This window comes from Rousettus aegyptiacus, unplaced genomic scaffold, assembly GCF_014176215.1.
Source record: "Rousettus aegyptiacus isolate mRouAeg1 unplaced genomic scaffold, mRouAeg1.p scaffold_m13_p_11, whole genome shotgun sequence".
NCBI lineage: Eukaryota > Metazoa > Chordata > Mammalia > Chiroptera > Pteropodidae > Rousettus > Rousettus aegyptiacus.
In genome coordinates, this window is record NW_023416286.1 from 75,559,613 (window position 1) to 75,585,631 (window position 26,019).

General features: G+C 37.8%; 1 protein-coding gene across 1 annotated transcript; it reads right to left on the reverse strand.

Annotated features, from left to right (window-relative positions):
- Nucleotides 1–8,001: 8,001 nt before the first annotated feature.
- KLF5 (Kruppel like factor 5) lies at nt 8,002–24,952 on the reverse strand. The gene is made up of 4 exons (XM_016133407.2): nt 24,358–24,952; nt 21,273–22,143; nt 20,201–20,260; nt 8,002–9,804 (listed from the first exon to the last, which is right to left on the reverse strand). Exons 1-4 carry the CDS (start codon nt 24,613–24,615, stop codon nt 9,626–9,628), a joined length of 1,368 nt encoding a protein of 455 aa, XP_015988893.1. The 5' UTR covers nt 24,616–24,952; the 3' UTR covers nt 8,002–9,625.
- Between the last annotated feature and the right edge of the window lie 1,067 nt (nt 24,953–26,019).

The following is a 26,019-nucleotide window of genomic DNA, read 5'->3' on the forward strand; positions in this document are numbered from 1 at the left end:
TTCATTAAGTCAACACATATTTATTGAGCATTTACTAAGTGCCAAGCTCAAAATTTAGAAACATAGAGAAAAATGATTCTTCATCTGTGTCTTTTTTTATAAGATATCATCTTTTAATACATTTCCATACTTTATAAACCATAGACCCAAATACAGCAGGTCCTCACATAAAGCCATTTTATTCAATGTTGTATATAATGTTAATGGGAGAAAAAATTGGTTCCCCTCGGAGACCACTGTCTGTGTGGAGTTCTCATGTTCTTCCCATGTCTGTGTGGGTTTTCTCTGAATTCTCTAGTTTCTTCTCACTTCTCATAGATGTGCAAGTGAGATAAATTGGTGTCTCAATTGTCCCAGTCTGAGTGAGTGTGGATGTGTATGTCCTACAATGGAAGGGTGTCCTGTCTAGGATGGGTCCCATCTTGCACCCTGAGGCACCGGGAGAGATTCCAGCCACCCAACCCTGAATTGGAACAAATGGAATGGAAAATAAGCATCTTATTTGTTTTTATTAGTTTTTCTTAAAAGCCTGGTAGCTCATGTCAATTTCAATGTTTCATATTAGAAGTGTTTGGGGTCTTTATTTAGAAGTTCGGTGATGCTTTTGTGATCAGAAATATGCTATAGAAACTTAACTTTTGCTTATATGATTTACCTAGAGTAAAATTGATTTTGTTCATTATACCTTGTTTCATTTAAAGTTGCAGTTCCCAAAAACCTATCCACAACATTAGTGAAGATTTACTATATTAGTGCCCAATGCATATTGCTTTCAACCAGTTAGTATAAGTAAACCTCCAAATTTATTATACGTGATTCCTTCTAAACCAACATTTCAGTTTTCTCTTGAATTGCATGCTGATTTTCTTGTTAAAAACTAAGCCTGCTCTTGTACAAATTACCAAAAGTTGCAATGATGCTAGGGAGGTACAGAGTCAACCATTAAAAAATTATCCAGCAATTTTCAGAGGTAAATGCTGTGCTTGCCTCCTCTCACAACCATATCAAAATTACAACTAAATTACAGAGAATCTCCTGAAGTCTAGCTGAACATAAGTTCTATACCTAAGGACATACAGAAGAAGTCACCTCAAGACTGGAAGGAGGGGTGGAGGCAAGGAAAGGGCAGGACCCACACCCATGTGTGGCAGTTAAAAATGGACAGGGCTATCTTGACTGTGGAGGTTCCCCCTAAGGAGCAAGAGGTGTCAGTCCCACACTAGGCTCCCCAGCCCAGGGTTCCAGTGCAGGAAGAGAAGTCCCCACAACTTCTGGCTGTGAACACAAGCGAAGATCACAGCTGAGTGTGAGAGGGAATGTGTCTGGAATACCAGACAGTCCTTTCAAAGGGCCCACCCTCAGACTTACTGATAGACGCCCTCGCTCTGAGTTCCAGCACTAGGGCAGCAACTCAAAAGGTACCAGGGACATAAAAGAAGAACTGAATTGTCTGGCTTCAGGGTTAGGGCTAGAAGGGCAGCGTCCTCCCAGACGGAAGTGCTGGCAGGAGCCATTGTTCCTTTGATGAGCCTTCCCCTTGTGTAGACACAGCTGGTCACCATTGCTGAGTCTCTATTGACCTGGCTCACACTAGTCTCCCTGCCCTGGTGATTCCCAGAGACCACACCCCACCAAATTTGTGGCCTTACCCGAATCTACTCCAGTGGCTTTCCCATAGGAATAGCCTGCCTCGCCTCAGGCTGAGAACTTTCCTAAAATATCTCAAAAGTTCACAAACGCCAAGCATCTGGCCTAGGCATGCACCATACCTCTTGCTAAGCAGCCCTAAGCCCGGTACTAGCAGCAGCTGGCCTCAGTTTGCAGCTTAGCTTTTCCAAGGCACCTCCAACCCCAGCACAAGTGGTAACCATCTGTAGATCACTTCGTAGTAGTTCATATCAAATGGCCCCAGGCAGGGCTCAAGCAGTGGTTGACCTTAGCCTGCAACACAGCCCCTCCCCAAAAGCCCCAGAACAAACACACATGGTGGCCAGCTTTAGATGACACCACCCAACCACTTTCACAAATGACACCTAAAGAGCAGACTAAGTAGGCACCAGAGCACTGCTAAAGCAAGTCCTGCTCTGTAGAGTCAACCCCTGCACAATGGCTCCTTCACCACAGTCACAGCCAGTCCTCACAACCAATCAGCCTGAGAGTCAATCCCTCCCATCGACATGCTAACAGTAATCAAGGATGAACTACAACAGGAGTGCATGCACAATCCACACAAGGGACACACCTGGAGCACTGCCTCACGTGACCAAGGAGACTGTGTCGCTGGGCCCCACAGAACACCTACTACGTAAGGCCACTCTGCTAAGATTGAGAGACAAAGCAGCTCTACCTAATACGTAGAAACAAACACAGAGAAGCAGCCAAAATGGGGAGACAATGAAACATGTCTCATATGAAAGAGCAAGACAAAGCTCCAGACAAAGAACTAAACAAAATAGAGACAAGCAATCTACCAGATACAGAGTTCAAAACAATGGTTATAAGGATGCTCAGTGATCTCAGTGAGAACTTCAACAAAAAGATAGGAAACATAAAAAAGAATGAGTCAGAAATGAAGAATACAATAACTGAAATAAAGAATACATGAGAAGAGATCAACAGTGTATTAGATGAAGCAGAGCATCAAATCAGAAATTTGAAAGATAAGGTAGCAGAAAACACCCAATCAAAACAGCAATGAGAAAAAAGAACCCACAAATATGATAGTCTAAGGGGCCTCTGGGACAACATCAAGCATACCAACATTCACATCATGGGGTTGCCAGAAGGAGAAAAGAAAGCAAGAGATTGGAAACCTATTTGAAAAATTAATAATGCAAAACTTCCCTAACCTGGCAAAGGAAATAAACATACAATCTCAGGAAGCACAGAGAGTCCCAAACAAGATGAACCCAAAAAGGCCCATACCAAGACATGTCATAATTAAAATGCCAAAGGTTAAAGACAAGAGATATTCTTAAAAGCAGCAAGAGAAAAGCAGTTAGTTATCTACAAGGGGATTCCCAGAAGACTATCAGCTGTTTTATCAGCAGAAATTTTGCAGGCTAGAAGGGATTGACACAAACTATTCAAAGTGATGAAAAGCAAGGACCTACAACCAAAATTACTTTACCTAGCAAAGCTATCATTTAAAATCAAAGGACAGATAAAGAACTTCCTAGACAAGAAAAAGCTAAAGAAGTTCATAATAAAAAATTAAAAAATTGAAAGGACTTCTATGAGAAGAAGAAAAGATAAAAAATATGGATAAAAAAATGGCAGTGCCTATATATCAATTACTTTAAATGTAAATGAATCAATGCTCCAATCAGAAGATATACAGTGGCTGAATAGATAAGAACACAAGACCCTCACCTCGCTTCAAATTGAAAGACACGCAAAGACTGAAAGTAAAGGGATGGGGAAAATATTTCATGAACATGGAAACGACAACAACAGCAAAGCTGGGGTTGTAATACTTCTACCAGCCAAAATAGACTTTAAAATAAAGGCTATAACAGGAGACAAAGAAGGACTCAGTAATCCCACTTCTGGGTATTTATCCAAAGAAACCCAAAACACTTCTTCAAAGGGATATATGCATCATATGTTTATTACAGCTTTATTTACAACAGCCAATATGGAGGCAACCTGGGTGTCCATCAATGGATGAATGGATAAAGAAGAGTTGGTATAGATACACAATGGAATATTACTCAGCTGTAAAAAAGAATAAAAATTCGCCATCTGCAATAACATGGATAGACCTAGAAGATATTGTGCTGAGTGAAAGTAAGTCAGAGAAAGACAAATGCCATATGATTTCACTTATATGTGAAATCTAAAGAACAAAATAAACAAATAAAACAAAAACAAACTTATAGAGATCATTTCGATAGTTGCCAGATAGGAGGTGGGTTGGAGGGTTGGGTAAAAAGGGAAAGGGATTAAGAAGTACAAGTTGATAGCTACAAAACAGTCATAGGGATGTAAAGCATAGCATAAGGAATACAGTCAATAATATTGTAATGACTGTGAATGGTGTCAGGTGGTTACTAGATTCACCAAGGTGATCATTTCATAAATTATATTAAAGTCTAATCACTACGTTGTACACATGAAACTGATATAATACTTTATGCCAACTGCATCGTATATTGGGGTGGGTTGGGCCGGGGGGATAGGAAATTAAAAACTTATTAGACAAACTGTTAACAATCACATTTTAGCTCTACTGTTAGAAATATTTAATGCTACAAATTCCTGAGATATTTTGGGATTTTTTTTAGGGCTAGATTTAGGTTAGTTCCTGACTTTTTCCACTACTATTGCAGGATTTAGCTTTTTTCATTCTGCTAAGCTTGTTGCCTCTTCTACCTAGCTCTTTCCACCTCCCACAAGTTTGCTACAGTTTCTATTCTTCTGTTCTCCTCACAGGTTTATGCCTTGGAGGAAAAAAGCTCCTTCGATTTAGTAGGGTTATAAGAAGCTGCAAAATAAGATGTATATAATCTACCATTGCTACCTAGAAGTTTAAATGAGCTTCTTTAGTTTTCTATATAATTCCTTTCATATCTATCGTCATTCGAATGTCTTCAGTTGCCAAATTGAATAAGCTTTTACCTTTATATTCAAGAAAATTACCATTTCCATAACTCCAAATCCTTTCATGGGGTGATATGCACTGAGAGAATAGATAAAATAAAGATTGTTGGTTTAGAAAGAAAAAGAAATATTCTGAGTATTCATGTAACAAATTCTTCCAATCACACATAGCTCTTGTGATTTATTATGCTTTTATTTTCTTAATAGTTGCTGCGAAAATAACTATTAAATAATTGTCAGGTTTTGTCACCTGTAATTGGCATGAGTTTAAAAAAAAAAAAGAAAGAAAAGGTCTCCTATTGATTAGTTTAACACTGCAATGAAGAATCTAACTAAAGATGGAATTTGTTTAACTTCAAAGTAGAGACCAGATTTAGTGATGGAGAATAAAGCCCTTCTTTGTTATGTTTTGGCCCACAAGTTAATCCAAAGACCTCTGGTGGGCTTAGTTGCAGATAGGAAAAGGAATCTAACTAGATTTTGAAGAACATTTTTATGTAGGCAGGCCAAGTCATGCTTATCTAAGGATTCTCTAATTGAATGCCATGAAGTGATACACTTAACACAAGCTGCAACACAAGAATTAAAATGACAAAATGAAGCAAAACAAAAAAACAAGATAACTTGGGATGAGGGTAGAGATATTGAAACCTAAATGAACATAGTTAAAACTCAGAGCATTACCTGAAATCAAAGCACATAATTACATTCTGGCCAATTGGAACATGGTGTATTATCAATTTTTTTTCTAGTTGGCGTAGGTTGTTACCTCAACTGGTCGCAATATGTTTGAAACTAGATATTCATTTAATGAATGTGCTAATGATCAGCAATGAAATTATTTGCAGCTTTGAAAAGTGTTAGGCATAGCTGTCTAAAATAATTTTCCCTCAAACACTCCTCAATAATGTTTAAAAATTCACAAGGCATTAACTGTTTGCTCACCTTACAATCACGGCTTCACATTCACGTACCTTATCAAAACTCCAACAGTAACATTATACCAACAAGGCAATATGAAGAAGAAATTTGGCAAACACGAGACTGATTTCATTCCTGCAGGGCTTAAGCCAATTCACACAGCACCATAAAGTTATTTTCGTGTCATCTGTTTATCAATCAATAAGAGCAGAAACACAAAGGCAATCAAGAAGTGGTGTTTCTTCCAAGGAGTTGACAATCTGGGGGGGGGGGGGGAACATGATAGAAGTCAGAAAATAATTCAAATGCTAAATTATTATTTCTCCAAATACAGAAGTTCATTCAGTGTGGCTTATAAAAACTGAGAAGTGAGACTTGGCAGGGAAGGATTTTAATAGGTAGCTGGCAAGAGCAGAGAGAGAAAGGGCAGCTTACAAAAGGGAGAAAACAATAATTGAGAGAAAGAACTAGAAGCACTTGTGCTCTGGAACTTAGGGTAAAATGGTAATGTTAGGAAACTGAATACAATGAAATGCTGGGAACCAAAGTAAGCCTGGAGGTTTGTACTCACAGGAAAATTTCTTAATTGTCACTTACAACTGAATACAGATGGATATCCCTCTGTTACCGGACATATGGAGTTGTCTTTGCTTCAAAAAGCCTATCGCCTATTTCAATTTCTAGAAATAAATTTAAGCCAAAGAACTCACAAAGTGTTTCCCCCAGTGAGAAATTCTGACTAGAGAATGAATTGTATTCTTGAGTTAGATATAACTTGAATGACAAGGAAGAATGAGTCAAATGAGAGCGGTTGAATGAACTTATGACGCCATGTTATATATCTGAAATCTTCACTTTAGCTCTGACATCAGATTTTCTCATTTCTTGAAAATATATGATACTGATCCTGATTCTTTCCTTCACTTTTCTAAAAATAAAATTTTTATTCTAGAAGTTTTAGATTTATAGAAATTACTACAAAGATAAAAGAGTTCCTACAATGCCCCACCCCATTTTCTCTATTAGAGCTTACGTTAGTACAATAAACCAATGCTGAAACATTAACTAAATTTCACACTTTATTCAGAGTTCCTCAGTTTCTCCCTAATGTCCTTTTTCTGTTCCAGAATCCCATTTAGTTTACATTACATTTAGTTACGTTTCCTTAAGTTTCTCTTGGCTGTAACAATTTCTCAGACTTTCCTTGTTTTTCATGACTTTCGCAGTTTTGAGTAGGTATTTTGTAGAATGTCTCTCAATCAGGATTTGTCTGACATGTTTCTCATTAGACTGGGTCACATTTTTAGGAGTAAGACCACAAAGTTCCATTTAATTACATCAAGTCAAGAGTACATACTATCAAATGACATCACTATTGATGTGGACCTTGATCATCAGACCGAAGGTGTTTGGCAGGTCTCTACATAGCGGTTACTTGCCCTTCCATGCTGGCCATATTGCACTCTAAAATAAAGTCACCAAGGGCAACCCACCTGGACTTAAGAAGTAGGAAGTTATGTTCTACCTTTGGGGGTGGAATATCTACAGAAAATGTAATTCGATGTGTTTTCCCCTATTTAATCATTTATATCAGTATGAACTCACGGGTATCTTACACTCTAGGTTATCATCCATTCCAACTTTGTATTACTGCAAGATTTCTAAAATCTTACTGACATGTAAGATGCCGCAGGCTTATTTTGTGCTTCCCGCCCCAGTCCTAAAACCAGCCATTTCTCTAAGGAACACTTTTTATTGCAGAATTATAGAAACCAAGATCTAAGACCTAGGTGCCTTGTCCTTAACGGATAAAAATCAACTTTTAGTATTCTTCTTTCAAAAAGGAAAAAGTTTAAAATCCAGTTGTTTTGTTTGCCTCTGGTAATAAAACTAGCATATGCAAGTTACCTCTATCATATTCAACTAATGATCTTAAAAAGGTTAATGCAGGTCTGTATAACCCATTTGTTGTATACCCTGTAGGGGTGCTGGCAGCTGCAGCTTTTACCCGAGATAACTAGATTACCCCCAAAGGTGGCCACAAAGCGTCTTGCTTTGTTTTTGCATCACTCTAGTGGATTGATAGTCTTTGGAAACAAATGATATCACTCTATTTATAGTATTGGTTTTAGCAGTGGTATTTCCATTCACAAAATAGTTAATTACCGATCATTGAAAATGTCAAATCCTAAAAACATTAGCATTCCTATGCATGGTGTTATTAGGAAGTTAGCCGAAGATTCATTGTTACGTTAGGATCAGAGACAAGTTCTGTTTAGAAAGAACTAAGTTTTTATATTTTATTTTCACATCGAAAACCAGTCATATTTGCTTCAGCCTCCAAGAGTGCGTTTATGTATAATTAAATTAGCACTGGTAGTGAGCTGCACTTTTTTTCTAAATGGGAAATGGGTTAGTTTTGGGAATGAAATTTGCTAGATGTTCTGCTACTGTAGGTCAAGGAAGACAGCCACTATATGAATCTTTTAGGCACTTTTTATTTTCCAAAAAAAAATTGTCGTTAATATATAAACATCTCATTCTCAAAAAAATTCTACAACTATACAGCTGTTTGCTCCATTATTTGCATAGGAAATGACCACAATACAAAAATAAGAGGGGAAAAGAAGCAAAACAGCAACCAATTTATGCTTTTTATGTAGGTATGTCTCCACATATAAACATTTTGAAGCCGCTTACAAAATATTTACACCGTTTATCATCTATTTACATTTTAAGAGCAACTTTTCTAACAAACAAAACTATAATTTATCAAGTTATGAAAATTTTCTAAAAAAACTTACTATATTACCACAAAATAAATAAAGATAAACAATATTTTAAAAACAAAATTAAAATTTCATTTCAATTAAGACCCCTTTTGGCATTTTGCTTATTTATTCTGCCCTTTGGTTAACAGCATCAGCATCACATTACTATTTTATATTGCATATATGTAGCACTTGCTTCCTTAAGTTTTCAACATGTCATTTATAATTAAAGGCAGACACTGAGTCAGTATTAACAATAGATTAACTAAACTGCACTGTAATTTAGGTAAAATTACTGTGTCACTGTATATTACATGCAAAATCCACATAAACTGGCATTTAACCAACAGTACTGCACGAGCAAATATCTTGGTATATGAAAACTGTATCATAAATTCGACATTTCCATGTGAAAACTATGTAAGTCCTTCTTTAAAAAAAAATGATACTGTGTTTAGCTTATTGTAAGGTTTAACTTTTGTATATTGTAATTACCTTTAAGCTCTTAAGTTCACAATTCATATAAAACGTCTTTTATATTTAAAATAAAAAATCCTATTTAATCAGTGCATAAAATCTTTTTAAGTTCATTTGAATGATTATCTTCCCCATAAAGAAATGAATTTGGAAGGTTTTTAAGAGGTATCTTACCACAAATTCTAACTGTAAATGCATTCATGGTTATTTTCAAAAGAATTACTTATGATTTCTTCCCAAAAGAATCTTAGAAAACTTGTAATAAACCTATAAAGATGATTTGCATATTTACAAAATTTTGAATAGCAAAGATAGGCAACTCATAAAAAAAAACAAACAAAAACAAACAACATTTGTTCAATGGCTATTTGTGAACTGCCAGGTACACCGCGCACCTCTAAGGAACTGTCTAATATTGAAAACTACTTGATGTCAAGTAAAAACCTTGACATACAATCCAGCCTTCTTCCTGTGCCTGCCAACTGACTGTTTACTAAACACTGTCACATTAAATGATGGTGCTTAGGTAAAAACACTGCAAACACACCCTGCGCTCCCACCCCCCCACCCACGCTGAGATGTGGCTGTCTGTCATGAGATGAAATCTGCTTGAGTAAAGCCATGTACATTACAGCAAGCATTCCAGATTCTTAAAACGACCAAACACTTTGGTATTAATACAATGTATTCCCTGTTTTCTCAAATATACAAAATATACATTTCCAGTTTTTTGATTTTCTTTTTTTATATATATATATGTATATAGTTAAGTTTTGTAGTTTAAAATTTTGCCAAGTGAACCGCAGAATGTCAGTGTGAATTGCATAGGCACGGCAGGCCCTCGGCGGTGGCTCTCAGTTCTGGTGCCTCTTCATGTGCAGGGCCAGGTGGTCGGAGCGGGAGAAGCTGCGGTTACACACTCCGCACTGGAACGGCTTGGCCCCAGTGTGCTTCCGGTAATGGCGCGTCAGCTCATCCGAGCGTGCGAACCTCCAGTCGCAGCCATCCCAGGTGCATTTGTATGGCTTCTCACCTGTGACAATGAAGGAAGGAGAGGTGAGGTGCCTGCTTGCCAGACAAACATCACAGATTCTGCCTGAGACGGAATTTTTTTAAAAATCACAGTTCAAGAGAAGAGTTCAAAAATTCTGCTGTGAACTCGCTTCCCGCAAAAACCCTTCAGTGGAGAGTCACTGTCTTATAGGATGCTACGTTACCTAATTAAACAAAGGAAAAAGTGTTCTGCATACCACCTAAGAACAGAAAAATGGCAACTTTAAATGTGCAAGATAAACCGGTGATCTTATTTTATGTACTGCTCCTGCACACATAAATTTATGAAATGACTAGATAGTCTGAGGTGGATTTATCATTGTTTTGTAAATATGATACCTATAAAATGGCCAACAGAGCAAAAATTCGGGAGCTACTCAAATGACCAATACAATAAATTTAATGCCCTACAATTTCAATTCTTTACTTCAAAACTGGTCCTAGATGTTTCTAAACTAGCCAGACTGAAACTTCCAGCACATACACCAAGTCCCTTGAACATGTCGCCTCCAAACAGACTATTAGGGCACTTTCTCTTTCATATCTACGCTAGCACACACACATTCACACCTCCCCACCTTTCAGACTGAAGCAGGACAAAGGTAGAAAAATTTCAAGTTGCATGGTGTTAAAGCTTTATGATTTGATATTTAATAAATTCCTCAACCAGATCAGTACTGACAATATCACTTTTTTGGCAGTCATGCATGAAACAACCATAATAATTTTAACATTTGCCGATTTATGTATTTCTCTTTGTAATGCACTGCACCAAAAATTCTTAAAATTCATTTTATAAATTGTTTTCCTAAGTCTCTTATATGCTGATTACTGCCCTGAATGCTCGGAATACAACACTAGGTATACAGAAATGCCTGGCCTCATGAAGCTTACATATGCAATACATGCTCTTAAAGTCTCTAATTAGTCGATCGATCTATTCTTTCACAGCTCTCATCACTTAAGTGAATTGGTGACTGAGCTGCTGCCCCAGTAGTTTGTATTATTCTTAATGTTGTCTATAAAGTTTGCCAATCTTTTTTTTAAAACTACTTAGCATTTGAGTCCTAACTCCCAGTTTTAGAATTAATTAATCCTATTTAATTGGGATCATGTACTCCCCTAAATAAATCCCCAAACCTAAGAATCTGTCACTGAGTATTAATTAATGAGTAATTCTTGTATTTATGCTGGTATAATCTTCCATGAATGTTACTTTAAGATAACAGGTTAGTGAGATAAATTTGCATATTAAAGTACTGTTGGCTTACTGCTGAGCTTTATATGGATACCTTTTAAAAACAAGTAGTCAAACGCCCAAATTCCTTTAAAAAAAAAGTTTTCTTCTGAAAAAGAAAAACCTCAGAATTGCCTTGAACACTTGGTTACTTAGTACCACCATGAAACTCAACATCCTTTCTGCCTGGTTTAGCAGTATCATATTCAGGAAGTTGTAAGATTAGTCAACTAAGTCCAAATTTAAAAGCCATTGCCCACATCGACTGAGATTTCTACAGCATGTAGTTAACATATTCTTGCTGTTCTGATAACCACTATGACTCTCAAACAAATTCTGTAAGGACAAAGAAAAAAAGGGCCAGAATAGCTCTGTAAAATTGGTACCAATTGTTCAGCTGTTCCCCATGAGATTTCTTTCAGCTCTTTATGGCTCTGAACCAAGACATTTTTTAAAATTCCCTTTTGGGTTCCTTTTACTCCCTTTGTAGAGTAGACATCTCAATTCCTCAAGGGTTTTTTCTTGTAGTAAATTCTAAGGTTTCAAGCTAATATACTTAAACCTTTTAAGTAACATAGTAAATCACTTTTCTTTCACATAAGAATCACATTTAATCTAATACATGTTTTAATAATAGCAGTAAATGTAGATATCATTTTTGTAAATATAAATCAAGAAAAAGATGAACTGTTTTGCACAAGTATTTTGTTCTGTGTGAATACATTCACAAAAACAAACATGTAGGTTAAATACTTTACTGTCATTTAATGGAAACAGAAACTTATTTCTGATGTCTGAGGCAAGAAAAATAATTTCTAAAGTGCCAATTTTAGAAGAAATCATTCTAGTCTTTTGAATTTAGTAATTAAATAGCCAAAAAAAAAAAAATCCTGAATTTTCAGTTTATTTAAGAAACAAGGGACACTAGACTTTTTGTTCACTGCTTTTACTGGCTATGAAGCAATAAACTACACCATTATTTTTTAAAGTTTACCTTACTGATTAGTTGAAAACAGTAACCATTAAAGTTCCTAAAACATTTGAAGTTTTGCTCTCAATTTATGCACATCTATAGATTATTTAGCCAAGAATACTACCAGTGTCTGGGACGTTAGTTATGGGGCCAAGTCTTTACTATAAAAGCAAGGACAACTATTCCACTTGAAGCTGTTCTATGGGATTTGTTCAAGTGTCAACACTGCTCAAGCAAAACGTTTTAGAGGAAGCTGCTACCTAATTTCTGGCCAAATGGTAGATTTGGGCCTTTCTTCCTCAGCCAGAAACACTACGCACAGTACTTCTGGGAAACCAAACTGACTTCCTTTAAGTTATTTCAACAGGATTGAGTTTTCAAAAGTTTAATTGGATTTTTACAGAATCTCTTTCCAATACCACCAATTTGAAATATTTAGTTAAGTTCTTTCAACATCAACTGTATTTTTAAGTTCTCATGCTGTTAATGTGAAACTTTCCAAAGGCATAAAGAAAAAAAGTGATAAGTTTGTACAGCATGGAAAACAAGCTTCAACTTTATCTCAAGTATGCATTTTCTTATTCTATTTTAAAATTTTGCTAGGAATCTCTAATACTTTTCAAATGTTCAAGTTAAACATACATACTATCCTATCCATACTGATAAAGTCAATCGATGTATTTTATAAAAATGTTAAGCAAAACATTTCCAACGAAAGGAAGGAGCAGGCAGAAACATCCATTGAACATATACTTCAGCCAGGTACTTTTATTTTACTTAATCTTCAACAATAATTTCCCAAGTTAGACGTAGAACTCACATTAAGAATTCTGGCTTGCCACTTTTCCTTAATGTCCTACTTAAATCTTCCATTAGCAAACACTGATATGCTCTATAGGAATGATTTAAGGAACACGGAGATGCTATTCAAATTTATTTAAAGATTCTAAAGCCACTTGTGAAGGTCAGTTAAGGAATAGCTTAATGGACTCGAGAGCAGGCCTTAACCCAGACTGACCGAAGGACAGGGCACACCTTGGCTGAGCCAGCCCTCAGCTGAAGACCCACCTTTTAGAACCTGTGGGGTTCTGAACAGTGGTCTGTGCCGATAGTGACAATCCCCAGATATCATCTAATAATTGTTCTCCTTTACTCCGAGCCAAGTGAATTTCAGTGGTTAAAACATGTTTATAAAGTATCTGAAAAATCTTTAGTGGTGGACTAAAGATTATTCTTTTTTTACCTCTGATGAAAAGATAAAAAGTGACTTTTGAACCTATCGCAACAGATTAAGAAGTTTCTCTGCTCTGCTGAACATATTTAACAGACTCATACCAAGGCCTCTCCCTAGAATGTTCCACATAGATTTTTCTAACAAAAATATAGATGAAAATATTTCTATTACAAGTTATTTTAGGTTAACTTTTTAAAAGCTTATTACAGCAAATTTGCACATCTAATTTCCTTTCCGAAGGCTAAAATTAATCCAATCAATATATCTGATAAAGGCTAGAAACCAGCAGAATTAAAGAAAATGTTTAGTAAATGAATGTACCCTGTACTAAATGACTTGCAAAACACAAAAAATAAGAATTGGCCTCTGGTTTCAAAGAACTTGAAATCCATATGCTAAGACCCCGAACAATGTAAATTGTTAAAGTAGAATAAATCATTTTAATAATTAGTACTTAATTCTTAAAATTTAAGTCTTAAAGTTCAAAATGAGCTTATTCCAGGAGGAAAATATTTTCATGCAATTCAGTTATAGATTATTTTTCCCCATCATTAAACTTAGGTAATTCAGAGTCTGAAACAGTCTATATAATTTAATAATAAAAGGTAAAGAAACCCAAGATTGAAGAAATTCATCAAGAAATATCACATGTCTAAAAGAAAAAAAGTAGGATGATTTGGGCTCATTAATTCATATTTTTATGTATCTATGCCAGAAATTTTCCACTTAAAAAAACTTTTTATTAAAGCCTTTTGTAGTACATTTCCTACACTTGGAACAAAAGGGTAGGTAGCTCGTTTCAAAGATTAGTAATAATATTTACAAAATGTACCCAGATTTACTAGACATAGTATCCCTGTCAGTAATGTACTCACTTTAGGAAAACTAATTACTTAAAAGGATATATTAAGAAAATTCCTTCTTCCTCCCTGTCCGTCAATGTGTTTATCTTTCTTTACCCCTTCCAGAAAAAAACCTCTGAACAAATCAGGGGAGATCATTCCACTTCTCTGCATCTCCTTCATCACTTAATTTCTTTTCAATTATTGATTTGCACTTGCATTCTGGCCATATGAAGGCTTCCAATAGCTTTATTTTGCCTTCTTAACCGGCTTGAAAGTTCTTCAAAGACAGAGGCTGTCTTCTATTCCAGCTGTCAATGCCATACTCCTTCCTGATGCTTCCTCAGGACAACCACAGATTTGGCCCACTTCTGACCAACTTGGTTATTTTCATTAATGAAAGGAGGAATGGTATAAGACATGAAAGCGTCTGCTGTGAATTTATAGGATTGTCTTTTTTCTATGCCCCTGCCCTGCATCAGGACTCTGCCTAGTTTTATTCCACCTAGGACAGCTGAGGATAATCTGAGCAAATGTTTCATTTAGAGGAGAATCATGTTCAGAATCAGTTATCCATCCTGAAATTCTATAGGGACAAATAAACTATGTAAACAAGTTTTCTTTTTTTTTACAGTTCTGGTCTACATTTGATGAAAACTAAGAAGCTCTGGAGGTCCCACTGCTGGCCAAAGACAGGAGACTTCTTGGGATGGAGAACAGTAACCTTACACATACATCTAAAGGGGGCAAAGGTGGGAACACACTGTGTACATTTACAGTCTATCCTAGACTCTCTAGACTACTAAGCTACTTCTCCTAAGGGTTCTCAACAAAACCAATTGAAAACGTTAATAGTGTTAATGAAATGAAGTATTGTTGAGTCTCCTGACAGAAAGACAACACTCAGACTCACTTTAAGAGCCTGAAACTTTTTTTTTTTAAAAAGTACCAGTAAAATATTTTACCTTTTTAAACTAAAATAGAAAAATTCCATACTTTCATTTTTCTAGCACTAAATATCCTTTCCTTTAATTTGCATTTAATGTGGTTACCTTGACCAGAATATTCCTGCCAACTCTTAAAGGTTTGCATTTATAGTCAAAGAAATTTATTCTTCTGCCTACATTTTTTAAAGTTGCCTCCAGTTCACTTCTAAAACAGTAAGCCACCCTTAATTAGAATTGTTGGAGATCCTTGAATATAAATACAGGCTAACAGAATAAGAATGCTGCTATAGATACTTTTACTAAAGTAGGACATTACTTTGCTTCTAATCTTTCACCAGAAAAAATGTAGGTCATCAAGTAAACAGCTACTACATTCTATAGAACTAAAAATACCTACACCAAAGTCAAAATCTTAGGTTACATACAGTATTGCTTAAAAAAAAAAAAAAAAAAAAAAAAAAAAAAAAAAAAAACCTAAACATTACTTTACATCCTCTATAACTGACTGTTTCTATCTTAACTTGAGCAATTCATTTATCTATTTATGAACAGTTTATAAGGACAAAAGAGAAGATATTCTCTTTGGATTCTTCACAAGATCATTCAAAAATGTTTGCCTAATCAAATGAAACTTCTTAACCTTTGATAAACTTTATCATCTCTAAACAGCATTTAATCAATTTCCTATGTAAATGTTTTTCAGATGAAAGAACAAGTCCTAGAAGCAAAGTTTAATCTTCCCAGTGAGTCATTAAAAAGAAATTGTTTCTAAGCTTTCAAGCTCACAAATACTTTTCTTAAGGTCTGAACCCAGCAAGTCTCTTAGACTATCTTTTTGACATAAGCTTGAAATTGTCAGTCTAGAAAATAAAGCTGCAAATGAAGTGATTTAAGAATGTTTAGTAACATTTACTATTACAGGCTAAATGTGATACCTTTTCCTGCAGTTTTCAAATACTCAAAAATCATTGGGCACTAAATAATTTCATCTTTTAAAACTTTTTAACTTCTGCCAATAACACAGGTACTTAAGAAATATTTAATCAATATTGAACCAATAATGATCTCCAGGTCCAAATTGTATCATTCATCTCCATTAAGTCCACATATAATTTATGGGTGTGTGTGCACACACACATACATATATACACACACACATATTTATCTCATGCTGATTTTAGCTCTAAATAATTTTCCAAGTAAGGAATAACTCATTTTCAGAACATATTCAGAATTTTACAGAGGGAATCAGGAACAAAAATATCTTTACTGTCAATATTTTTAAATATAAATCTATACCTATAAAAAAATCTTTACCTATGTATTCAATAGATAATGTAGAGCACAGAACGACTAAAATTTATATCTAAGGATTTTTTAGTGCCTAAACTGAAACTAAAATCAATACTTAGCAGCAAATCACAACTAGGGATTATATATTTTAAAGCACATAGTAACATCTTAATGTCATTCGGAAATTGTGTCCTATTTAAGGTAAGGCAGAACATGATAATTTACCTTCTTTATAACCAGGCTTGGGCTAAAACTCTTCCCAAGACTTACTGTGGAATTTTTTTCTAATCCGTGGAATCCCAAAGAACTCACTGTGAAATGCAGCACTCACAGAATAAGGACTTCACTCAAAAAATCCATTTTGTGTTCCTGTGTTAGTTGTGGGTTTCCATTTTTTGTAAAGCTGTGTCCAACTGTCCTTTTCTTGTTAACCCTTGGCAAGCCATTCTGGGATCACTCAGTGTACCCGTAACGGCCTGTGTACAGTGTCTTGGTCTAAGGGATACCTGAGCCAAGTGTGTATGCTGCTCAAAGACTTTCTCAGTACAACTACTCATTTCCTGCCCTGTTCCAGATAGCCTAGACTGATAAAGGATCTAAAAATGTTACTATACCCTAATTCCCAACTGCTTCAGCATTTTCTCTCTAGGGTTAAGAGCACATCCACACATGAAACTCAAACCACTAAGATTTCAAACACCTGTACTGAGTTCACTACTTCTCCACTTTTTCTTTGGAAAGTACTTTTACTAATATGTAAACACAAGTTCCAAAGAAATTTCCACACTCAATGTAAATGCAATATTTTAACTTATGGTACTCATAGGCATACCAAGAAACCAGTACCAGTGTTGTTTTAAGACAATTTTTAAATTTCTGGCAAATTTTTCTTTGTACAGTCTTAATGTTATTCCCTACTGCATTTTTTTTTTTTTTTGGCTTCAAGCTTGTGCTTCGAAGTTATTTAAAATCTTCATTATGGAATTTAAAAAAAGGTGTACGCTATCATATGTATATAAAGACATAATATGTTCTCTGGTGTCAAAATACATTTCAGGTATTTTATCCCACCATACAAAGATAATTTTATTTGCATATTTTTTGAACAAAAAAAATTGAAGCGTATAAACTTAGAAAAACATGAATGCTGCAAATTCAAAAAACTACTATCTTCTATTCTTTCTAGTGCTAAATGAGATGTCTTTTCTTTAAAAGCAATTTCTGGTTCAAAAACCTACTATCTTCTATTTGTTCATCTCCCAAATTTTTATTTAAAAGGTCTTGTTTTGGAAAAATTATTTCCTTGAGTTCATTTTGTAAGTCAAGAAGTATTTCCAATCTAAAAATCCAGAATAAGCAATTAAATAGAATTCAGATGTAGGTTGTTTTAATTGCTTAAATCATTTTAAAACATAAGGTAACTTGACATTTTAAAGCATTTCCAATTATATTTCAAAAGAAATGCAGGATGTTTCGCATTCTGCCTGCAAAGCGGCAATCATTTTTAAAAAATCATTTTTTTTAATCACACATTAAGATCAACATTCCCATGTAGATGGTTTTTAAAATTCCCTAATAAATTGGGCAAGGGGAGGACAGAAAGAAAACAAAAATGCTATTAAGTGAGAAGTACTTTAGAAATGCCTGGGCCTTAAAAGGAAGAAGGAAAAGAAAAACAAGCATTTGCTGGCTTCAAATACATTCATTAAAAAACAACAGGCAGGGTGGGGAGGATGCAATGGGAGAGGTAATTTTAAAAGGCATTGTCTAGAAACTAGAAATGAGGAGAAAACAACCTCAATGCTCTATGATTACCCAAGAACGGGTTTAGCCAGATGAACAAGTCTGCTACAAATCCTCCCCAAGGCATTTGAAAGACTATCAAACAAACTTTATTAAACTGGATTAAATGGTCTCACTCATTAGATGTCTATGGCCACATGTTTATGATCAGGTGAAAAAGTCCATGCATGGGACTCACACTAGGCCTAGGTCCTCTTTTCAGTTTGTTTTTATTGAGTTCAAGCACTGTTAAGACGACCCACTCTTAAATTTCTTTGCCAGCAGGTCAAGTTCCAGTATTGCAGGTAGAAGCATTCAGAGCACTAAATCCTGACTTGCAAGGGGTTGCAAAGCCACTTAGATATGCTAACTACATCCCTGCAATAGTGCTTGATTACTCGCTATATGCGATTACACCCCTTTTATTAGGAGACTTTAACCTCATGAAAAAAAAAGAAAGTTTCCCTCCTCCCTATCTCCCATTTCAAGGACTTAAGAAAAAACAATAGTCCGAATGTTTGTTACTTGCCTTAAAATTCAGGTAAAACCTTTTCTATGTTCCAAATGTTCCCTTCTTTAACATATTCTGGAAAAGGATATTTTAGTATTTCTGTATGGAATGTTTACTTGGCTTTGTCATTTGTATCTTGAAAACCTTAGATTGAGTTTATTCTATGCTTACTGGGTGCTCGTTTAACTATAAATTTAATTTCTACTTTGGGCTGCTTATGTATGACCTTTCTCCTTATAAATCAATTTGTCCATACCTAAAATCGTCAGGCCGAAACAACTCATTTCATTTCCATTGACAAATGAGATGTCTTTTCTTTAAAAGCAATTTCTCAGGAAACCCTGACATCGTCCACATTGTTGCCAACTCTATTTGGATTTTAGTGAGTAGTGTTGATCATTGGGCTATCGAGCAATACTGAACAGGCATACAAAATGTCTGCAGCCATATTTCTTAGTGCTCTGGCTCAGCACTGACCTTCGTTCAAAGGCTTTTACTTTTTAATACAGCAGTTAGAGATAACTACTTCATTTATCAAAACTCAATTTCCATAGTAACATCTAGCCTGGGGAGATTCAAGTCCTCGCACTAATCCAACAACCCATTCAAAGGAACTGTTGAATACTTTGGTTTCCATAGCAATAATGGAATAAAACATTTTGCTAGGTCATTGCTTTTATTAGCAAACTTATTCTTTGAACTTTAGGTAAGGCAGCATTTAATGAGAGAAAAGGAAGCACAATTACTCTGTATAAGTTCTTTCCTTTAGGGCTCTTTTTAAGAAAATCACGAATAGTAACCATCTATATGTTTGAAAATATCTGGGGTGCTTGGAAAATTTGAAAGCATGCCGCTTACTTTCATCCTAAAACAGGTTCTGATATGAAGTTTCAAAATTAGAAGACATTTAAAGATTATTGTATACATCCGTCAAAAATATTTCTAAAGGGGCTAAACTTAAAAGCACATTTTGAACAACGATGAAATAAGCTGCAATAAAGTCTCTCAAACGCATCAAATGTGGACTGGAGTATAGTGTAGAAAAAATTACAAATCATGACATCATCTTTGCCAGATTTTCATAATCTGCAATTTTAGCCCTTCCTTTTGTTAAGCAAAAAACATGCTAAACATTGATATTTTTGGCAAAAGGTAAAATTAAAGGGTGTGTTAAGCAGTTATGCTTTATACACTAAAAGGAAAAGATTTTAGTATTTGTTAAGTAGAAAACGAGTTACCTTTTTGTCCCTCACGGTAAGAAATAGCAGTGCCATTACAAGTTTTAAAATGCATTAGTAAACATCACTGTTTACATTTTTGGCTAATTAATTCTATGTGAGGTGATAGGACAAGGCCTTACTGAAGGAACATCAGCCTTCTTGGAATCAGACTTTTTCAATGAACTGAATTTTGAGCCAAGCCAGTGCTGAAATGGTAGGCCATTAAAAAATAAGTTGACAGAAGAAAGAAGAGATCAAACAAGTGTTGGCTTTTAAAAGGATGAATACCACTTACACTATATACACAACTCACAGAATTAACAAGAAAATTACATACCAGTATGAGTCCTCAGGTGAGCTTTTAAATGAGAAGACTTCGTATAAACTTTTGTGCAGCCTAAAATAAAGCAGGAGAGGAACAGATTGTCATTTTGGAGATCCTTTGAAATCTTTACATTTGCTGATTCAGTGTTTAAAATCTGACTTTAAAGAAATCTCTCATGCTAAATGAGGTACCTAAAGCTTTACTTTTAAAAGAAGTTTTTTAAAAGTGCTCCCCTATTACCTTTTTAAAGGTATTGAAGTGATTTGCTTTATGTATGTATCACTTTAGAAGAGCACAGATAATCAAGCCAAGCTAAAAATGGGAAATGTGCTTATATTCCAGTAGGTGCTTTATACTAGCAACACATACTTCAGTGATTTAAACTTTTGATGGCTCTAGAGCTGACAATGTTAAACCATTACCCAAGATGACTGCAATTTTCTGTACTCCTACTTTTTCATTTAGTATGTCATGCCATATCATGTATTATAGTCAATAAATTATACCCTGTATTAATTATAAATTACCTTATGCCAGCAACTTGTAGATATATTCTGTATTTTGGGCTAGATATCTCATTCAAGAATAAGCATCATTCAAGAATAAGCATATGTTCATATGCTATCAAACATCCTTAAATCTATTCCGTGGACAGTCTTGTCTTGTAGCAGCCTAAGGAATCCCTACCTTCATTACCACACCCTATTTTCCCCTACCTTACATAAGTAATCTCTTCAGGGTACTTAACGCAGAATTAAAAACTCCAATTTATGACCAGAGACTTCTGTTACAATAACTGGCATAATTCAAAATTGAAATTTTTATTTACTATTAAAGAGAAAGTCTTAACTTTCCCAGAATATTCTAGTCGCCCTCACCTTTTTAGCATCACTTGTGCAATAAACTAAAGAGTTCCATGCTAAGGTTAAGGCACAGAGACTGGGACATGTAAAGAACAAAGTAGGTGATTTTTTATTGTCAATCACTACTGTCCTATGCAAATTTAAAACCGGAGGTTGGAAAGAGGGACACACACAAACACTAAATACATGTATTGATGCTTCAGCCAGCTGAGATCACATACCAGGGTAATCGCAGTAGTGGATGCGTCGTTTCTCCAAATCGGGGTTACTCCTTCTATTGTATCTGACAGGTTGGATGTTTTGCGAATTAACTGGCAGGGTGGCAGGTAAATTTGGATTGTGAATTGCCAGTTTAGAAGCAATTGTAGCAGCATAGGATGGAGGTGGGGTTAAATTCTGGAGCATCTCTGCTTGTCTATCTGGACTTCCAGGCTCTGAACTTGGTGGTGATGGGGGAAAGTAAGTGGCCTGCTGTGGAAGAAACTGACTTTGCATTGTGTATGTGCAAGGGGGCATGCCCTGGAATTGTTTCATCGCAGTCTGCGGAACAGCAGAGGTGTGTGTGTTAAGGCCTGCCATGGCGGCTGACATAGAAACATTAAGAGTGTCCATTACTGCTGTCTGGTTTGTAGAACTGGGCATATCTAGATCCGGTGTATTCAGTAGCTGGTACAGGTGGCCCTGCTGGGGGACAGAAAGATGAAGATCTGGTGTAGGAAGTTCTTGTTTGATGAAAATATTGTTCACCTCTGGAGCTGCGGTCTGATGTGAGCTGAATATACTGGTAAACTCAGGGAGGGCCTGGGTCGGGGCCGGAGGAGGGGCTGTCGTTTCACTCTGGTGGCTGAAAATGGTAACAGGTTCTGTCTTGATGTGTGTTACGCACGGTCTCTGGGATTTGTAGAGGCCAGTTCTCAGGTGAGTGATGTCGGGGAGGAAGACGTTCATGTTGATACTGTAAGGTAACCCTTCACTGTCAGTGAAGAACTGGTCTACGACTGAGGCACTGTCTCGTCTATACTTTTTATGCTCTGGAATTATAGAAACTGGAGGAAGCTGAGGTGTCAGATACTTCTCCATTTCACATCTTGTCTAAAAAAGAAGAGATACAAGTATACATAATCCACCCAATTCATCACCTCAGGAAGGACAAACGATGTTTACTCAAAATTCCAACAATCCCTGTAAAAAGTACTTGGGTAAATTCTAAGTGCTGCTGATAAACATTATCGGGTTTATTTGTCAATTGTGTAATAATTGGTTCACCGAAGCATTACAAAACTCTGGATAGTATGTGTTTGATAAAATTGCCCCCACAAGTCAACTCTGGACAAAAAGTGAATGAGGCAAATCAAAAAAAGGAAGCAAAAAGAAAACATATTCCTTATTCTGATGTAATAATAATAATAAAGTATAATTTACCACTCATGTACAAGCAAGGTTCTTTGTCCCATTCACAGTTAAGTTTACAACTGAGGTGTAATATTGTATTGTACTTCGATTACAAACTACCTCGATTCTGTTTATGTAATAGTTAACTTTAGTGTTTTTAACGAAGTGAACCTGTTTTTCTTGCTAGATAGATATTGCGGGAATCATATATTCCTTGGCAATTTCAGTGCTTTTTCTGGTTGATAGGTCAATGGAAAACCTAAACGCAATGTTTAGAGCAATACATTGGAAGAAATAAAAGAACAAAAGTTCACATTCAACATTTGATCTAAATGTTGATTTTAATCAGCAGATTCTGTAATTACTTAATATGATAATGAAATGTTCCTATTCATATTCCTATCTAAAACAGATCTTTAATCACCTAGGGGAAAATCACTCCCTTGGTAGAGTGGTGCTCAGGAGCCCGTGGGTGGGGAGAGGCTGCTGTATTGCTAGCACATAGTCATCAGCAAAACATTTATCATGTCCTCCTCAGTGGGCCAATGCTACATTCCCCCTTACTCTGTAAAAAGCTCAGTCATCTTATACTCTTGGTTCCTCCTAAGCAGAAAACTGACAAACTGAAACAAAATCGTTTTTCAATTTTTTAAGGGCATAATTCAGCTCATTGACCTTTTCCAGCTATCTTCTCTCCCAGTATAACATAAACATAATTATTTTAACACCGAATATTAAAAAAAAACACACACCCAACTATAAATGGATCATAGGACTATTCGCGATCTTAACTGGTGAATAACAATGTCATTTCTTGCTACTATTTAATTTCAAAAGCGTTTCATGTCGGACCTCATATCATTTGGTGTACAAACAGACTAGGTTTTCCCGGATAGACCCGATTTAAAAATAAAAATTAACGTTCTAATCATGTGAGTCACATCTCTGACAAATGCCACTGTCCTTTCACAGCACAGCGACACTCACCGACCCCCCGAAGTAGGAGCTACGGAGCAAATATACCATCTACCAAGGGGCTATTAAATGAAACGTCTTGAAATAAACCGAACTAAACCCTTTCGTGCACTTCGCTCTCGTAGTGGTTAGTGGTTTCTGATTTTAGCTCTTCCAGCTGTTTGCATGTGGGTAAGTTTCCAATTTTTTTTTTTTCCTTGGGACAGGCTAAAAGTCCCGGGAAGTTTTTTCTGGGCTATATGACTCCCTGCGTGGGCGAAAGAAACAGGCGGCTGCTCTAATTCGGCTGCCCGGCAAGTGCAAAAGCCAACTGCCAGCTTTCAACGCGGCTCCCGCAGGAAATTTACGCGCACATGAAGAAAACACCCTGGCTTTGTTTTTAAGGAAAAATACGCGCTCCAATACGACCTTCGCTTTTCTCACTCCGACTTCCCAATGGCAGCCCCACGACCGCGTCTAAAGCAGGTTGAGCCAAGAGATAAGAATACCACCCCGAGGGGCCCCCTCTCCCCGCACCCCGATTTGCGTTTCCACTTAACCAGAGACGACGCGGGGCCGGGGGGAACCTCCAAGGCTACGGCACTGGGAGGGGAGCTTAAGGCGAAAGACGGAATTTAAAGTTGGGCTTGAGGTACAAGATTTGATCCGCCAAGTGTGAGATAAAACAAAGGCGGGAGCGAGCACCCAGTTCCCTTTTAACCTTTCTCGGGAGGACCCGCCAGGGCGCATTCATCTAGGCAGCCCTCTCCAGGTCGCCCCACTTTCTCCCTGCGAAATGCGGGTGCCCAGGCCAGGAGGGCAGGGCGGGGCTGCCCACCCCAACCCCGGCTCCCGGTGCGCCCCGACGCACGCCCCAGCCTGGAGCGGCCCCTGTCGCCCGCGCGTCGCAGCGGCGGGACACGCCCGAGCCCGGCGAGGGAGAGGAGCGGCTCTTCCTACCTGGACCAGCTCCTCGGGGGGCAGCCGCGGGCCCGCGGCGGGCGGCGGCGCCGGCTGCGGGGGTTGCTGGGGTGCCGGCTGCGCCTGCGGGTGGTGGTGCTGGTGCTTCAGCTCCTCGCCGAAGAGCGCCGCGTCGCGGGCAGGGTTCGCGGCGCCCAGCACAGGCTTGAGCTGCGCGAACACGGGCTCGTCCTGCGGGGCCGGCGGCTGGGGCACGGGTCCCAGGCGGGCGCTCATGGTCAGCACCCGTGTAGCCATGGGCACTCGGGGGGCGGCTCCGGGCGCGGGACGCGGGTCGAGCGCGCTTCCCACCTCGCCCACGCTGGCTCGGGCCGGCGAGCTGCGCGCGGGGCGGCGGGCGGAGGAGGGGAGGCTCCGGGCGGACCCCTCAGCCGACAGTAGGCGCGGTTTTCGAAGGCGCGCACGAAAAGCAAAACTCTTCCGCTCCGCCACGCGTAAGCGCCAACGTCCTCCGGGCGGCCACTTTCTCCCGCCCCGCCCCACTGCGCTCCCTCACACGCCGCAGCCCGCTCCCGTCGCCGCTGGTCTCCGCGAACGAACTGCAAACGCGCGTACCTGCCCCGCGACTACTGACACTTGACGCCCGCGTCTCTTTTACCCAACTCTGAGTGGGCGGGGCTCGGCAGCCAGACTGGCAGCGCTGCGGCGAATCCCGAGGCCCAGAGACGAGCCGGGCCGAGGAGGCTAGCCTATGAGAAGAGAGAGCTTCTCCCAGGGCCCCGCCTCCGCCGCGCTGACCGCACCCCTCTCGGGCCACGAGCTTCGCGCTCAGGGCGGCCGCGCAGTTTGTACACAACTTCTCTGACAGATTGAGCTGGAGGAGCCGGGGGCGGAGGGAAGGAAAGAAGCGGGTAGAATCTGGAAAGAGAGGGAATTAGGGTGGAGACGCGGAGGGAGACCTCTCTGAACTGTTCTCTGCTGGGATTGGGAAGGAAGAAAGAGTTTTGCACGTCTTAGGTGTTGTGCAAGGACCTGAAACTCAAAAGCTGAAACCCAGAAGGCAGCTAGGTGGGGGCGCTAGGATTTTGAAAGACTCGTTTAATGAGTGTATATTTTTAAATATACAAAATGTACTTTTCTTTAGCGGAAAAGTAGGGGCGGTGTGATAAACAAATTTAAAAGCAGGTCTTGTCTCTGTGTATCTTTAGTAGTGAATGTATCTATTTAGCACAGCAAATTCGGAATGTCCTGAATAAAAAGTTTAATAGCAAGTATTTTTTTTTTAAGTCCTCGCATAACAGCTCGTTTCTTTACTACAGTATTTAAATGCTTAGGAGAAGTTTTCACACACATTTCTACCTTGTATCCCTGTATGGAGAGGAGGGGGATGGGCCATGTGAATTTCGAAGTTTTTAGTATTTACACTGTTGATTCGAGCCGAAGCATGGAATCTAATTTAAGCACTAACGACTAGATCAAATGTGTTCAAATAGACATTACATCTTTGACTTATTTTTGCTAGCACTGTATGTTCAAAAAATGGAGTTTGGTATTTACAAAACAGAATCGTAGCGCATTTACTTAACAGCGTGGCACCTTTTCCTACGAAAAGAGAATCAAAGAAGCCACAAACATTAGACATACAGCAGCTGAAAACTGGAAATCCAAATTTGTGGGACAGTAATAGCCAAACAGATTACC

Excerpts from the sequence above, each read along its gene's own strand:
- KLF5 (XM_016133407.2), bottom strand. The coding sequence starts at position 24,615 with ATGGCTACACGGGTGCTGACCATGAGCGCCCGCCTGGGACCCGTGCCC. Across the intron at positions 22,144-24,357 it reads CCCCCGAGGAGCTGGTCCAG|ACAAGATGTGAAATGGAGAA; the intron begins GTAGGAAGAGCC and ends CTTCTTTTTTAG. Across the intron at positions 9,805-20,200 it reads TCACCTGAGGACTCATACTG|GTGAGAAGCCATACAAATGC; the intron begins GTATGTAATTTT and ends TCATTGTCACAG.